This window comes from Odontesthes bonariensis, chromosome 16, assembly GCF_027942865.1.
Source record: "Odontesthes bonariensis isolate fOdoBon6 chromosome 16, fOdoBon6.hap1, whole genome shotgun sequence".
NCBI lineage: Eukaryota > Metazoa > Chordata > Actinopteri > Atheriniformes > Atherinopsidae > Odontesthes > Odontesthes bonariensis.
The window spans coordinates 35,044,225-35,061,407 of NC_134521.1; the positions used below are offsets into that span (position 1 = coordinate 35,044,225).

The window sequence follows — 17,183 nt, forward strand, 5'->3', positions numbered from 1 at the left end:
GTTTTCGAACGTCACAATATGCGTCAAAACAACAACAAATCTGCTTTAAAGTCTAAATTCAATTCAATTCATTTTTATTTATATAGCGCCAAATACAACAAATGTCATCTCAAGGCACTTAGATAGTAAGTCCAATTCAAGCCAATTGGAATTCAATTAATTAATAATAATCATAATTCATAAAATAATCCAATTCGTTCATATAGAGCCAATTCAAAAACAATTTCCTAGCTAAGAAAACCAACAGATTGCACTGAAAACTTTTTGTTTTTCGGTCCAATCTCCCGGCCTGAGCGTGCCTGAGGCGACTGTGGAGAGAAACGACTCCCTTTTAACAGGAAGAAACCTCTGGCAGAACCAGACTCAGGAAGGGTGGCCATCCGCCTCGACCAGCTGGGGTTTGAGAAGACAGAAAGGGGGGGAGGGGGGCCGCGGCGGCGGCGGCACTGTAACACCATTCAAAGGATATCTGTTGGAACAGGGAAACACGAGTTAATGACCACAATAATATCACATATACATAAAGAGAGTAAAGTGAGGAAAGGTGTGACAGATGAGGCCCCCCAGCAGTCTAGGCCTATAGCAGCTTAACTATGGGATGTTTCAGGATTACCTGAGCCATCCCTATTCAAGGTAAACACAAGAAACTTGTGCTAACGAAAAAATAAATAATAAAATAAAGGACCAGACTCAGTGCGACCTTTGTTTACTGAAGAAGCATGGATGCCTTGAGAACTGTGGTGGTTATTATTGTGCAGGCGCTGTTTACTGCCTTGATTTTACACGCCCAAGTCGTACTCCCAGAGGAATGGCGTGACAATTTCGCATGTCCCGGTCCTCACTCCTGTCGCTGTCGGAATTATTACGTCCTCATATCGAGGGGCAGTCCACTGTCATGCGATCACCTGTCAGTGTGCTCAAAAAAGTTGCGTGCACACTTTATTATTTAGCTGACGAGGGCAGATTGCGCAAAACAGCAAATGCATTTGGGTTGTCAAGACAGGTGAAAACGCAGATGTTCGGTTATGTGTGGAAGGTGTTTTTTTTTCGAAAACGAGGTAATGTGGATACAAATTATTTTATAAACGGAGGGGGGGAAATATTCGGTTTTAAAAATACCCGGCTACGTGTGTACATAGCCTTAAACTGGATGCGAGCAGCTACAGGGAGCCAGTGTAGAGAGCGGAGAAGGGGAGTCGTGGGGGAGAACTTGGGGAGGTTGTTAAAACCCAGCAAGTGTTGATGTTCAACACACAACGAGCAGCAGGAGTGGTGACCTCCTTCAGGCCCTCCAGGTGGGCTTTATACACCTTTACAGGTGAAGCCAGGTAATTAAACACATGCACCACCCACTGTACGGCCATCTTCCACCATGAATTTTAGTGTTACCCAGGTGGGGAGGTGGGTGTGGTTCGGCTCCTGATTGGTGGATTAAATTTTGTTTGTATAATTTCTTTGATCGTTAGTTTCCTGGTTTCTGGATCTTTAACGTTTAGTTTGGAGATTTGCACACAGTCCTGTTTCTTTTGATGCTGTATGTGGAGCTACTTTAGGTTCAGGAGTGGTTCTGTTGGGCTTTTTGGTTGGTGGATGTGGTCAGCGGTCGCTCGCTTCGGTCTACTCTGCACCAAAAGGTATTTTCCCCTTTTTTAAAAACTGTGAAGTAAAACAGAATAAATATTACAGATATTTTGACAGAGTACACTGTGGCTTTAGTTGTACCTCAGTAACAGTGGAGATGTTTTTACTTCACCTGAGGCTCCACCGCCGCACAAAACTCTTCTATAGTTACTGTTTAGTCATAGAAGCTGCAGCTCAGACACTTTTAAACAGTTTTCACTCCTTCATTTGACTCTGTGCTGCAGCTGATTATCGTCTTTAAAACCCTGGCTGTTATTTACAGAACAACAACAATAATAATATGATCTGCTGGATTCCTCGGATCCGCTGAGCAGAAGCTGAATGGACTCACTTCTACTGCGTGTTAAAGTGACTCAGCAGGTGTAGTGTCCAGCAGGGGGCGCCATAGACCTGTGTATGTGCACTAAATACACAAAAACTGTCAGCTTATCACGCTGTCCTGTCTGTAGGATCATCTGTCTGCAGCTTCAGGGTCAGTTTATTGCAGTTTGTGCAGCTAAATGTCTGAAAACTGTTCCACATCTCCTCTTTTACTCCCAGTCTCAGTAAACACTTCACAGCAGGAGCAAGGTCCACAGAGATCATTTTACCATCAGAGGAACTGTGAAGCTGTGGCTTTTACGGAGATTTCACAGCCACTGTTTGTTAAACTGATGATGATTCAAACAGACAAAGCAGGTCTGCGTAGGTCACAGAGAGGAAGACATCCATTGTGCCACAGAGTCTACAGATAGGTAGAACACATGAAGTCCTGCATAAACGTCAAAGATTTCACCAAACAAATGAAAATGCACATATTATTAAAACAGATAATTAGGTTGTTTTTAAATCAGTTTTCTTAAAGACTTTTTTAAAGAAAATGTTAAATAAAATATGAATCAAAATGTATAATTCGGGAAATGAACAAATTAAAATAATCAAAATAGACCCACTGGTAATTAGGTTGTTTTTTTTAAATTAAGAAAGGAAAAAAATGATAATAATTGTACTCCCTACCCCATTCCCCTTTAAGGACTATGGATGGTAAAATAGCACTCCTGCTAAATCCGATGTAACCATGTTGTTGTTGTTGTTCATGAAATGGTAATGATTTATTGTATTGCATGCTGTCCTTTAAATAAACTCATTCATTCATTCATAGGTCAGGACGATCAGTCGTCTCCTTTGTGATGATGCTGATGGTTCTAAACACGTAAAATGGCCAAAACTTTGAACAGTGTTTCATATGAATCCGACCTGTAGCTGTCCTCCTCTTACCTTTGCAGCTCGGGTACTCAGAAGTTTGACTCTGACGGACACACTTCGCCCACAGCTGCTTCTTCTTCTTCTACGTCCACCGCAGAGGCAGAACAGCTGGTCGGCAGGGAGCTACCACCGCCAGAGGAGCCTTCAAACGGGCCTTCAGACGGGCCTTCAGACGGGCCTTCAGACGGGCCCACGGTGCACTACTACTGGGGGGTTCCCTTCTGTCCGCGAGGCCTGGACCCCGACAGATACACACAGGTGATTCAGACACCCTGTAGCGCTCCCGCCTCGCGATTCAAAGGCTGTGTTCGAAACCGCATACTACATAATACATACTGCATACTACAATACTACATACTTCATACTACATTAAAGGCCTACAGAAAGCTGACACTACACCCAATACATAATGATAATACATACACAGAGGAACAATAATGATCATTGGACTCTACACCAAAACATTTCATAAACGCATGAAATTTGCGATTTTGAATTTGCCGCTAGGAAACCTTCCTGGAATTCCAGACTGGGGGCGGGGCTTCCGTGTGACGTCACAAGTGCCATGGTTTTTCCTGGCTGCCTCAGTGTTGCCAATTTAGCGACTTTTGGCCATCTCTGGCGACAAAAAAAAAAATAATCTAGCGACCTAGCGACTTTCGGGCTCAATCTGGCTGAATCTAGCGACAATTCAACTTGTTTTGTGACAAATCAGTTGCCCCGCGACACCATACACAGGGTTCCCGCGGGGTCTTAAAAAGTCTTAAAAGCATTGAATTTATGAATTTGGAAATAATACCTTAAAAAGACTTGAAAAAGTCTTGAATTTTGATATCTGGGTATTAAAATTTGTGCAGTAACTTCTCCGTATCGCATTCTCCTCGAACGTGTCATTTGTCAACTAGGCTACTATTATTTTGAAAAGCCTAAATAACGTGGCCTAAATGAAGAGTGGCGGAACCAATCATTGAGAACGCTACCGCTCCGCCCCGGGTCCGATCACATTGCTACAGCACTGACACAGACCACAGCAACAAGCCAAGCAGAAGCGTGAGAAATCAAGGCAAATCTCAGCAGAAAACAAGAAAGTTTAACTTACGCCGTTATGTTGTTTTTTAACATTTGTTTGCGTTTCCTTGCTTCCCATTTCTTGCTGGGATTATGGGGAAATGTCGTAGAGTCTCACGCCAAGTCCTCCAAGCACATGAATAATATCGAAGCGAAGGATCAAACTCCTTCCATCGCCGGGGTGTTTCAACCGGCCAACGCTAGCCAGTTAGGTATTGATGTATCTGAGCTAGCAGACACGTTAACTGTGAGTAGATCTGCAAACAGCTTTTGGGTCCACACCAACCATGAAAGCAGAGGTGTTGTGGACTCTTAACACAATCGCCAAACACATTCATATAATGGAAACAAAGGTATTTCAGAGTTGTTTAAATGCATGTTCCCAGATTCCGACATCGCTGCCACAATTACTTGTGGTCCCGACAAAACGGCGTACATAGCCAAGTTTGGTTGAGCTGTGTATATTAAAGAGGAACTGGTGTCCAAGGTAAACAAATCACCATTCGTTCTTATGTTGGATGAGAGCCTCAACGAAACGACACATTTTTTAGTTGATTTTCATTATTTATAGTTCTCTCTACTCCCCATATTCCCAGCATGGAATAAGTAGCTAGCTAACATAACCAATGTTAAAAAACAACTTAGCTGTGTCAGTTAAACTTTTTAGTGGTCTGCTGAAATTTTCTTTGATTTTTCACACCTCTGTTTGGCTTGTTGTCTGTGTCTGTGCTGTGGTGTTGTAGCGTTTACTACTACTATGCTGCAATGTTTCATCAATGCTTTACACAGTCCACACTTTCATTTGTTTGAGAAATAAATGCACAAATTTAAAAAAAAAAAGTTTTTCTTTGCCGGTAGGTCTGTGAAATAGGCTGTGAAATAGGTATTATTTTTTAATAAATGGTCTTAAAAAGGTCTTAAAAAGACTTAAATTTGACTTGAAGAAACCTGTAGGAACCCTGCATACAAGCCGAGACAGAAGCACTGCAGGACGGCAGCAACCCGGCATACCGTCATTTCCTGTCAAAACCGCAGTTTCAAGCTAGCTACAACGAGGGTAGGTTCAGTTCCTGTTTTCAAAACAACAGCACGTAATGGCTTTCCCTATGATAAAAGGCAACGGGTATTTTATTTTGTCAAAATAACCGGAAGTGCGTTGCTCACTGCGGTCGGAGCGATCATCATGAGCCCCGACGTGGACATGATCGCTCTGCCGGCTGATTTCCACTCTCCACCTGAGTGTCCGCACCGCAGGGAGCTGAACACGGCGGGATGCGCTCCGGCTGATTTCACCAGAGAGGAGGCAGGCGGACAGGGAGACACAGACACAAGTTCCGACCGCAGGTCTCTCTGCTTCCTCTGTCCCCGGTGGTGTGAGCTGCTGGTGCTGAGGGCAACACACGCACTTCGTACATCTACTCGCAATAAAAACTGCACTGAACCCAACGTTTTATATTTCCAAGCGATGTCCCGCATCACACATTGAAATTTGCCGTGAGAAGCTGTCCAGGTCTGGCAAACTGCTGCTAGAACTACTGGGGGTTGTTCCAGCAGCTGGCACTCGTGACGTCACGCACCTGTCGTTCCAGTTTGCCAAATTCGAGTCAAATGTGGTGATAGTTTATTGGGCCTAATCAGGACTATCCAGGGGCCTAAAATTATTTTAAAATCATAAAAAAATTCCATGGTATATAAGGAATCGATCTGCTATTTCAGTTTTGTGCAAAAAATCACCTTTCTGTAGGCCTTTAAGATTAAGATCCGATTTATTGGTCATGCATACACACAAAATTTGTCCTCCGCTTTTACCCGGTTGGCACCTGTTGACACACACAGGCACAGGGTCACAAACTCAGAGACAGATGCCAACCTGGAGCGGTGGGCAGCCATGAAGCGCCCGGTGCCTTGCTCAAGGGCACCTCAGCCGTGACAAGCTATCAGTTCCACCAATCTTTTTTTTCAGTGGCGAGAGTGGGAATCAAACCGCCAACCTTCCGATTATTGGACGACCGACTCTAACCACTGAGCCACGGGCGCTCCATACTACATACTATATACTTGCATACTCCATACTTCCATACTACATACTAGTGATGCTCCGATCAGCATTTTTTGGACCGATCACAGATCACCAAAATCATGATCTGCCCGATTGCCGATCATGGAAGGAATCTGACATTTCCATGCCTTTCATCTAGCAGAGAGTGCACCATTTATAGAAATTAAACCGCCAGAGGTAGCTGGGGACATGTAGAACATGAATCTGGTGGAGTTTGCAGAAAACAATTGGTTTTTTTTATTTTCTATTAATATTTTAATCTGCCCATATACACCATTCATTGGGTAGGATTTCAGCATCAGATTATTAAACAATGATGCAGTGGAATGACTTGAAAATCACCACAGAGGTAGCTGGGGACATGTAGAACAAGAATCTGGTGGAGTCGGCAGAGAACATTTTGATTTGGTTCTAGGGTTGTGCCGATGGACGATATCATCGTCCATCGTCATTTATGACCCACCATCACAATGGATGGTAACTATCGTGATGCCACGCCCACTTTTATTTTTTTATTTATTTTTATCAAACCGAAACACAATGGCTATGGCATTTACCTTTTTTTTTTTTTTACTGCAAAAGCTTTAAAATAATTCGTCATGCACTTCACTATAGGCCTATGATATCACAGCAGAACACCAAAAGAAAAGAATAATAAAAATATAAGCGCAAGAAAAATAATAAAACAAACAAACATAAAGCATGACTTGCCTGTACCGAAACTCGCTAAACTGTAATAACTTAAAAGGTTAAGAGGGCCGACACGGGTGCAGCCTATTCCAACATATTTACACATCAATGTTTCTGGCCAAAAAAACAACATATTGACCTTGTCTAGCTTTAATAAGCTGTGGACTGGCGTGACCACACTGCCCGCGGTGCTGAAAACTCTTTCCGAAGGCGTGCTGGTAGCGCATATGCAGAGATACTTCCTAGCGATTTTTGCCATCAAAGGAAACCTGCTCTGGTTACTTTCTCTGGTTACTTCCCATAGTTTGGGAAAGTTTCCAAATGCCTAAATGCACTGAGTTGCGGCCATGCGATCAGCTGTTTGTGTTAACGAGCGGAGCAGCTGAACAGCCGGATAGTGACATTCTGGCACGGGCCATTCAAACGCAATGGAAGGATGTGTTTTTTCCCCCTTACAGCTAAAGCCTGGGAAGTCTGTGTAGAATCATCACCATGTAGCTTATATACTACCGTTTTATTATTATTATTTTATCATAATTTTATTATTATTATTAGATCATGAGTCGTAGCCACCCAACCCCCCCCCCACCGCCCCCCGACGACGACGATATCATCGTTCATCACGATGTTTCACTGTAAACATCGTCTTATGCCAATTAAGAAGACATCGCCCAACCCTATTTGGTTCTAAATTAAGTTTTCAAATCTGACTATGCAGAAATTAGTTTGATTCTGAATATGCTTCAATAATTTTGTTCTATCATTTTGTTTTAATCATTAAAAAGAATGTAGTAAAAAAACAACCAAGTAATGACAGGTGTATGTATTCCAACAAATGAAAAATCAACTTCGTGCCTCTCCGAAGCGCAGATGGCGTGACCGCAGTAAGTTTCACATCTTTCTGACACACTTTGAAGAAATTCCAGACAGGAGAGGTCATGTTGTCGAGATGCACTGTAGAGGTTTTGCCTGTTCGGTTCTGTACACACGTCACATACCACATTAGAAAGTGGTCGCTAGTAATTTAAGTTAAAAAAAAAAAAAAAAAGCTAGTAATTTACGTCACGTGATCGGTTTTTTGATCGGCATATTATTGCCGATCAGGCTATTTTTGGGCATTATCGGCCGATCATGATCGGCAGCCGATCGATCGGAGCATCACTACTACATACTTCATACTTCCATACTACATACTTGCATACTCCATACTTCCATACTGCATACTACATACTACATACTTCATACTTCCATACTACATACTTGCATACTCCATACTTCCATACTGCATACTACATACTTCATACTTCCATACTACATACTACATATTACATACTTGCATACTGCTTCATACTTCCATACTACATACTTCCATACTACATACTACATACTACATACTATATACTTGCATAATACAAACTACATACTGCATACTCATCGATCAGACAGTATGCAGAGCGTTTATCCACAATGCATTTCGCTCCTGCCTGAGCCGAAATCAGCCGGCCTGAATCTGATTTCGCTTAAGCTCTAAACTCTGTAAACTTTAGCAACATTTGAAACATTTTCAGGCGAGAAAGTAGTTTAGATCCCCAACGTGTTGAAAATCTGACAAACTATTTACAATTTTGTTCCCACGAATTCGGCGCTACTAAAGCTAGCCATAGTGAGCAATGCACTTCCGGTTATTTTCACAAAATAAAATACCCGTTGCCTTTTATCATAGGGAAAGCCATTAAAGGTGCTTTTTTTTTTTTTTTTAATTTAAAAAAATATATATTTTTATTGATTCACAGTTGAAATAAACAATACATCAAAAGAGTCACATTTTAATTTTCTGCATAACCCAACACCCATCCCACCCATCCAAGAGACCCTTATTACTTTATATAAACAGGTTAGTGTACCCAGTTGAGCTGGATAACAGTGTGAGAAAAAAACAAAAAGAACAAAACCAAAAACAAAGACAAGACATAAACATGATTACCTTCAGTTAAGTAAGTTAATAAAGTAGGCAGAAAAAAAATAAAAAAGGGAAAAACAAGGATTGCAACATAACACTTTTGTTTGTTTGCTGCCTGCGTCTCTGCGTATTCAGTAGATCAGCCCACTGTTCGCAGAGAGTCAAATCTAAGGGGTGGCGGGTCGGGGGTGGACCAGGCAAGGTATGGGTAAGGAATCAGGGGACATTTCAGTTGCAGGGAGTTTATCAACATAGTCAAGTAGCGGTTTCCAGTTGTGAGGAAAACTTCTCGGGGCGGCCTCTAAGGCTGAATTAGATTTTCTCCAATTTCAGTACAAATAATAAATTGTGTAGCCAAGGTTTAAAGGAGGGTGGTTGGGAAGATTTCCATAGGAGGAGAATTTTTCTGCGTGCAATCAAGGACGCGAAAGCTAGGACATTTTTCTGCAAAGATGTGGTTACGAGTCCATCGGGAGGCACTCCGAAAATAGCTATCTGTGGCGAAGGACTAACAGATATTCCTAGGATGTCAGAAATAGACTTAAAAAATGATTGCCAGTAGTTAGACAGTTTAGAACATGTCCAGAACATGTGTGCTAGATTACAGGGCGTCTGAGAGCATCTGTCACAAGCTTCAGTAGTTCTGTCTGGATAAAGTTTGAAGAGTTTGTCTCTGCTATAGTGGAGTCTAAAGAGTACTTTAAATTGGATAACAGAAAGTCTGGCGCAGCTATAGGACGATTTAACAGCTTCCAACGCTTTTTTCCATAGAGCATCAGAAATGCTTATCTGGAGTTTGGATTCCCAGTCAGCCCTGCTCTTATGTACAGATGTATCATTTGTTGGTGTTAAGAAGTTATAAAGAAATAAGACGTGACCCTTAGGCAGAGATTTAGCCTGGAGTACTAAATCTATACCGCTGAGGGGTGGGGCTTGGGGGAACTGAGGAGAGTAGGTTCGTGCAAAGTCGCGAAGTTGGAAGAAGCGAAAAAAGTCTGTATTACCTAGTCCAAAGGTCGAGCGTAATTGGTTGAAACTGGCGAACAGTCCGTCAATGTATAAGTCTTTCAGGCATCTCAGGCCTTTATTTTCCAGAGCTGCAAAGCGCGAGTCAATCCTGGCTTGTACAAATAGGCGATTATTACAAAGAGGTGTACTTTGAGGTAGGGAGAGCCATCCAAACCGTTTCCTGATTCGAATCCAAATTTTTAATGTATTAGTTACAATGGGGTTAGATGTAAAATTTGCGAGAGAAAGGGGGAGGGTGCCGCATACTAGTGCCCGGAGGAATGTGGAGCATGAGTTTACCTCCAACTGACACCAACTATGTTGAGGTGAGGTGAGCCAGAGCAATATCTTTTGTGCGTTAGCCGCCCAATAGTAGCCAAGGAGATTGGATAATCCCAGGCCGCCTGATGATCTGCTCCTCTGGAGCAAGGATTTATTTGCTCTGGCTCATTTACCTGCCCAGATGAATGTGGATATGATGCTGTTGATAAGATTAAAAAACGATCGAGGGAGGTAGATTGGTAGGCACTGGAAGAGGTAAAGGTATCTTGGTAAGATATTCATTTTTACTGTTTGCACTCTACCTGCTAGAGACAGGGGTAAGCGGTTCCACCTTTGAAGATCTTGTTTGACTGCTGCTGTCAGAACCGAGAAGTTCTGTTCTTTCAGTGTGCGCATAGATCGTGTGACCATTATTCCTAGATACTTTATGCCTACCGCAGCAGTTTTGAATGGTATAAGGTGAGTTGGAATTTCTGTGGCCAATTGATTTATTGGGAAACACTCGCTTTTGGTGATGTTCACCTTATACCCGGAAAATACGCTGAAAGAGCCCAGTATTGAGATTATAGGTGGAAGGCTTGACAGGGGATCGCTTACATATAGGAGCAGGTCATCAGCATACAACGAAACCCGATGTTCCTCTCCATGTCTCCTTATTCCTTTGAACCCTCCTTCTGATTTCAATGCTATGGACAATGGCTCGATGGCAAGCGCGAACAACAGTGGAGAGAGGGGGCACCCTTGGCGTGTGCCGCGGTAGAGGGGGAAAGGATCAGAGCGCTGTGTATTCATGCATACTGACGCCTGGGAAGAGGAGTACAATAATTTGATCCAAGGATGGAGTATGAATGACGCAGAGAAGTCTTCTGACATTGGAAAAGGAGTGCCTCCCGCTAATGAACCCCGTTTGGTCGTCCGAGATGACTAAAAGCATAATAAGTCCCAAGCGACGAGCTAAATTTTTCGCAAGTATTTTCACATCTACTGGGAGGACGGAAATTGGCCTATATGATGCACAGTTTAGAGGGTCCTTGTCTTTTTTATGGATGAGGGAAATGGAGGCTTGCGTTAAAGTGGCTGACAGAGAGCCATGGCCGGATGAATAGTTGAACATCTCCAGAAGTAGAGGGGCCAGCTGGTTAGAAAATCGCTTATAAAACTCAACGGGGTACCCGTCAGGGCCCCGTGATTTGCCACTATTCATTGAGCTTATTGCTTTTTTTTATCTCAGGAAGTGTCAAAGGAGTGTCCAGCGTCTGATTGTCATCAGCTGAAACTCTTGGTAAGTCTAGTTTTTGAAAAAAGGCGTCCATTTGGGTTTCATCTCCGGGGGATTCCGATTTGTAAAATTGAGGACAAAATGAATTGAATGAGGTATTAATTTTGATTGGGTCGGTCAATACTGTGCCTGATTCATCTCTAATTTGGATAATTTGGTTGGCTGCTTGTCTAGCTTTTAGCTGATGAGCGAGGAGGCGCCCAGCCTTGTCACCGTGTTCAAATAGTGATCCATAGGAACGGAGAAGTAGTCGTTCAGCTTCTGCTGAAAGGAGCAAGTCAAGTTCTGTCTTAAGTCTGAGTCTCTCTTTATACAAGTCCGAGGTATTTGTTACTGCGAGCGATCTGTCCAAGTCTGCGATTAATTTTTCTAGTTCTTCCTTACGCATTCTGCATCGTTTATTAGCATAGGATGCGTATGAAATTATCTTGCCTCTGAGAAAAGCCTTCAGGGTATCCCTTAACAATGACGGGGAGGTCTCTTTATTTTTGTTGGTGTCGCAAAAGACTGTGATTGAGTCAGAAATATAATTACAAAAATTTTCTTCTTCAAGTAAAAGAGGGTCGAGACGCCAAAACCTAAAATGTTTGGGTTTTAGGTCAAAACGAAGATCTAATACTACAGCTGAGTGATCTGAAACTGTTATGGGTACATATTGTACAGAAGTAAGTGAGGAGATAAGCTTTTTATCCACTAGGAAGTAGTCAATGCGGGGAAAAGAGCGGTGGGCGTTTGAGAAAAAGGAATATTGACGAGAAGATGGGTACATGAATCTCCAGAGGTCAATGTAGCCAAACTGGTCCATGAAGGTGGACAAAGTTTGTGACATCTTTGAGGGCGGAATAATTCGGGAGCTTGATCTGTCGAGAACTGGGTCAATGACACAATTCCAATCCCCACCGAGAATCAAAGTATGGTTGTCCAGATTGGGAATAAGGGATATTACTGAATTGAAGAAGCTCTGGTCATCCCAATTAGGGGCATAGATCAATGCTAAGACTACATGCTTCTGGTATAATATACCGGAGACAATTGTATAACGTCCTTCCGGATCTGTGATAATTTTACTGGGGGCAAATTGAACGTTTTTCTTGATTAATATGGCTGTAACTCTTGTTTTACAAATAAATTGAGAGTGGAAGATTTGTCCTATCCATGGTCGGCTCAACTTCCCATGCTGTGACTTTAGAAGGTGTGTCTCCTGAAGAAGTATCACGTCGGCATTCAGATTTTTGATATGAGTCATAATCTTTGTTCGTTTTAATGTGGCATTCAAGCCCCCCGTGTTTGAGGAAGTGAACCTTACCATTTGCCCACCGGTGGTCCCTCCATCTAATGAGCCAGCCATGTTACAGCGGATGGTAGAAAGTTTATCAGTTCGATTCTAAGGCAGCAGAAGAAAAGTGAAATCATAACAAAAGGCATCAAAAACTTAACAAACCATAAGAAACAGACAAAAAGGGTCTCTTTACCAACCCATTCCCTAACCCCCCCGCCCCATCTATTAGGAGGCCTGGACTCCTGCCCTTGTTCCCTTTCATAACCCTCCCAGCCCCTAGAAATGTCATCTGAACTAACTTGCTCATACTTCCCTTTCTGAAGCATCTTACCTCAAGAAGTCATCTCAGAGCCCATAACTCAACAAGTGTCATAATATGTTTTACATAACCCTTTGAACCTTTAAAGGTTGGGTAGGGGATCTTTTTCTGGAACATTTTTTTACATATTGCTTGAAATACTCTTCACACCCCCATTGCAACCAATTAATTAAAAGTTTTGACACAAATATGAAACGTTTTAGTGGCCTCTAGAACGTACAATCTAGGAAAAACAGTATCCAATCAATTCAATTCAATTCAATTCAATTCAAAAATACTTTATTTATCCCAGAGGGAAATTAAATGTTGATGTAGCTCAATTAAATCAAAGAGTTATTATAGATGCTGATGGCTGTGGGCAGGAAAGATTTCCTGTAGCGGTCCGTTTTGCATCCAAACTGAAGAAGCCTTTGACTGAAGAGACTCTGTTTTCTGATAACAGTCTCATGGAGAGGATGTTCAGGGTTGTCCATAATTCTCTTGATTTTATGCAAAATCCTTCTTTGCATTATTGTCTCCAGAGGTTCCACAGTCGTCCCCAGAACAGAACCAGCCTTCCTTATCAGGTTGTTGAGTCTTTTTAGGTCCCTGGTTCTGATGCTGCTGCCCCAACAGATGACGCAAGAGGAAATGACGCTCTCAACAACAGACTTGTAGAAGATCTGCAACATCTTGTTGCAAACCTTGAAGGACCTTAGCTTCCTCAAGAGGTACAGTCTGCTCTGTCCTTTCTTGTAGATGGCTTCACTGTTGTGTCTCCAGTCCAGTCTGTTGTCCACATGAACACCAAGGTATTTATATTCCTCAACCACCTCCACTTCTTCTCCCATGATGGAAACAGGGTTTGATCTGACCTTGTTTCTCCTGAAATCTACAATCATCTCCTTTGTTTTGTTAACATTCAAGATGAGATGATTGTTCCCACACCATGCCACAAAGCGGTCCACCAGCTCTCTGTACTCAGCTTCTTGTCCATCTCTGATACACCCGACAACTGCAGAGTCATCTGAATATTTCTGTAGATGACAGGAGTCTGACTTGTACTGGAAGTCTGAAGTGTACAGAGTGAAAAGGAATGGTGAGAGTACAGTCCCCTGTGGTGCTCCTGTGCTGCTGATCACCTGGTTAGACACACAATTCTTCAGTCTGACAAACTGTGGTCTGTTTGTCAGGTAGTCATTAATCCAGGTGATTGTTGAGGCCTCCACCTGAGTCTTCTGGAGTTTCAGACTAAGCAGATCAGGCTGGATTGTGTTAAATGCACTGGAGAAATCAAAGAACATGATCCTCACAGTGCTGCCTGCTTTGTCCAGATGACAGTGGGTTTGTTGAAGCAGGTGTATGATAGCGTCTTCAACTCCAACTCCATGGCGATAAGCAAACTGCAGGGGGTCCTGATATGTGCTGGTTTGCTTACACAGGTGGGTCAACAGGAGTCTCTCCAGGACCTTCATGATGTGGGATGTCAGTGCAACAGGTCTGTAGTCATTGATATCTGAAGGGTGAGTTTTCTTTGGTACCGGAACCAGACAGGATGTCTTCCACAACAGTGGTACCTTCTCTTGGGTCAAGCTAAGGTTGAAAAGGTGTTGCAGAATCCCACAGAGCTGCTCTGCACAGGCCTTCAGGACTCGGGGGCTGACACCATCTGGACCTGCAGCCTTGTTCCGGTTCAGTCTTTCCAACTGCCTCTTCACCTGACTTCTAGAAACAGAAAAGTGGGAGGGGGAGGCAAAGGGGACAGCAGCATCTCCTGATTGGGTTGATGACAAACTAGTGGAAGCAGAAGAATCCATGACTGAGGTGGAGGTGGAGATGTTACAGGAAAGCTGTGGGTCAGAGGAGGGTGGGATGTCTCTTTGGCTGGGAACAGGAGGGGAGGATGGTGAGCTTGTTCCTGAACTGAACCTGTTGAAGAATGTGTTCAGCTCATTTGCTCTGTCCAGACTTCCATCCATCCGATCCTCCCTCTGCTTGAGGCCTGTGATCTTCTTCATTCCTGACCACACATCTCTGATATTGTTCCTCTGCAGTTTACTCTCAAGCTTCTTTCTATACACCTCCTTGCTCTCTCTGATCTTGACTTTGAGCTGCTTCTGTATACTCCTCATTAACTCCCTGTCTCGCTCCCTAAAGGCTCTTTTTTTCCTGTTCAATAGTTCCTTTAGCTCACTGGTGATCCAGGGTTTGTTATTAGGGAAGCATCTCACTGTTCTGGTGGGGATGGTGTTGTCCACACAGAAGTTTATATAGTCAGTCACACACTCAGTCATGGCATTAATGTCCTCTCCATGTGGCTTACAAAGAGAAATCCAATCGGTTGCATCAAAACAACCCTGTAAGGCTTCTTCAGCTTCCTCTGACCACTTTCTAACAGTCCTTTTTGTGACAGGTAGTCTCTGGACAAGGGGTTTGTGATTGTGAACGGACCGTTCACAATGATTGGATTCTGATGCCGTCTATCAAACTGCAATCTGCTCCTCCCTCCCCCTCCCCCCTGTGCGTGTACCCTGCTCCGTAAACAAATTACGCGTCCAGAAGCTTGGCAGGAAGCTAAACTAGAGCCAGCTTGGCTAGCACCTAGCATTATTAAACGTATAGTTAGCATATACTAAATACTAAATACGGCAATGATCGATGCTTGCTGTCAGAACAGCGCTCGTGCACCTTCGTGCTCGTGCGTGTTCATGTACTCTAGAGGCGTGCCTTCGGGGGGAAAGTGAAGAAAAGGGTTGGGACTTTTTACCTGTGTATTTTCAAAATGCAGCTTCGCTGGACTCAAAATCCAGGATCTCCTACCCTACCTTTAACAAGATACGTAGATGTACCCTTCCAAAGTGAAGTGAAGTATATAAAATAAAATATTCTGTGTAATATGTGAAATATTACAAAGTTAACTAATAACCCAAGTAAAGTATTAAATATATTTGTTTACCATTAGTGTATTAAGTGAACTTTCAGAACAGAACAAAGCAAACCAAGTCTACGCTTGGTTATGCTCGACATTATCAGCTCTGTAAAAAAGAAAATAAAAGTTGCAGCTTTAAGGAGAAAAAAAAAGGATAAAGCAAAATACCCTTGTACATTTAGTTGTTCCGTAAAACCGAAAAATTATAATTTGCAAATATGTGCAAAAACAGCAATAAAATAAAATATCTGAGTAAACTTAGTTTGCTGCAGAAAAGTGTCTTTGGTGCCCAAGGTAGAGGCACAGCTTGCGCGACCGCTACTGACTAGCGCAGTAAGCAGTCACCAGTAGTCCAAAACAGAGTTTTCAGTCGCAAGTTGTTATATTATAATAGTTAGGATTAATAAAGGGTCATACATATTTAACCTGTTATGCATTTGTGGTCAAAAGTATGCCTAATGGCGACCTTACATCTTACCTGGTGAACAGGCTGCAGGTGAACAGGCTGCTGGTGAACAGGCTGCTGGTGAACAGACTGCTGGTGAACAGGCTGCTGGTGAACAGGCTGCTGGTGAACAGGCTGCTGGTGAACAGGCTGCGGTTGAACAGGCTGCTGGTGAACAGGCTGCGGTTGAACAGGCTGCTGGTGAACAGGCTGCTGGTGAACAGGCTGCTGGTGAACAGGCTGCAGGTGAACAGGCTGCAGGTGAACAGGCTGCTGGTGAACAGGCTGCTGGTGAACAGGCTGCTGGTGAACAGACTGCTGGTGAACAGGCTGCTGGTGAACAGGCTGCTGGTGAACAGGCTGCGGTTGAACAGGCTGCTGGTGAACAGGCTGCTGGTGAACAGGCTGCTGGTGAACAGGCTGCTGGTGAACAGGCTGCTGGTGAACAGGCTGCTGGTGAACAGGCTGCAGGTGAACAGGCTGCTGGTGAACAGGCTGCAGGTGAACAGGCTGCTGGTGAACAGGCTGCTGGTGAACAGGCTGCGGTTGAACAGGCTGCTGGTGAACAGGCTGCTGGTGAACAGGCTGCAGGTGAACAGGCTGCAGGTGAACAGGCTGCTGGTGAACAGGCTGCTGGTGAACAGGCTGCTGGTGAACAGGCTGCTGGTGAACAGACTGCTGGTGAACAGGCTGCTGGTGAACAGGCTGCTGGTGAACAGGCTGCGGTTGAACAGGCTGCGGTTGAACAGGCTGCTGGTGAACAGGCTGCTGGTGAACAGGCTGCTGGTGAACAGGCTGCTGGTGAACAGGCTGCAGGTGAAGAGGCTGCAGGTGAACAGGCTGCTGGTGAACAGGCTGCTGGTGAACAGGCTGCTGGTGAACAGGCTGCTGGTGAACAGGCTGCGGTTGAACAGGCTGCGGTTGAACAGGCTGCGGTTGAACAGGCTGCTGGTGAACAGGCTGCTGGTGAACAGGCTGCTGGTGAACAGGCTGCTGGTGA

General features: G+C 43.7%; 1 protein-coding gene across 3 annotated transcripts in view; it reads left to right on the forward strand.

The window, feature by feature from the left end:
* The window catches only part of uimc1 (ubiquitin interaction motif containing 1), a 63,472-nt gene that overhangs the window by 22,858 nt on the left and 23,431 nt on the right, over positions 1–17,183 (forward strand). For all 3 annotated transcript variants that reach the window (XM_075486946.1, XM_075486947.1, XM_075486948.1), the window contains exon 12: positions 2,907–3,144. In XM_075486946.1, coding sequence (XP_075343061.1) covers positions 2,907–3,144 — 238 coding nt within the window. The remainder of the gene's footprint in view (positions 1–2,906; positions 3,145–17,183) is intronic.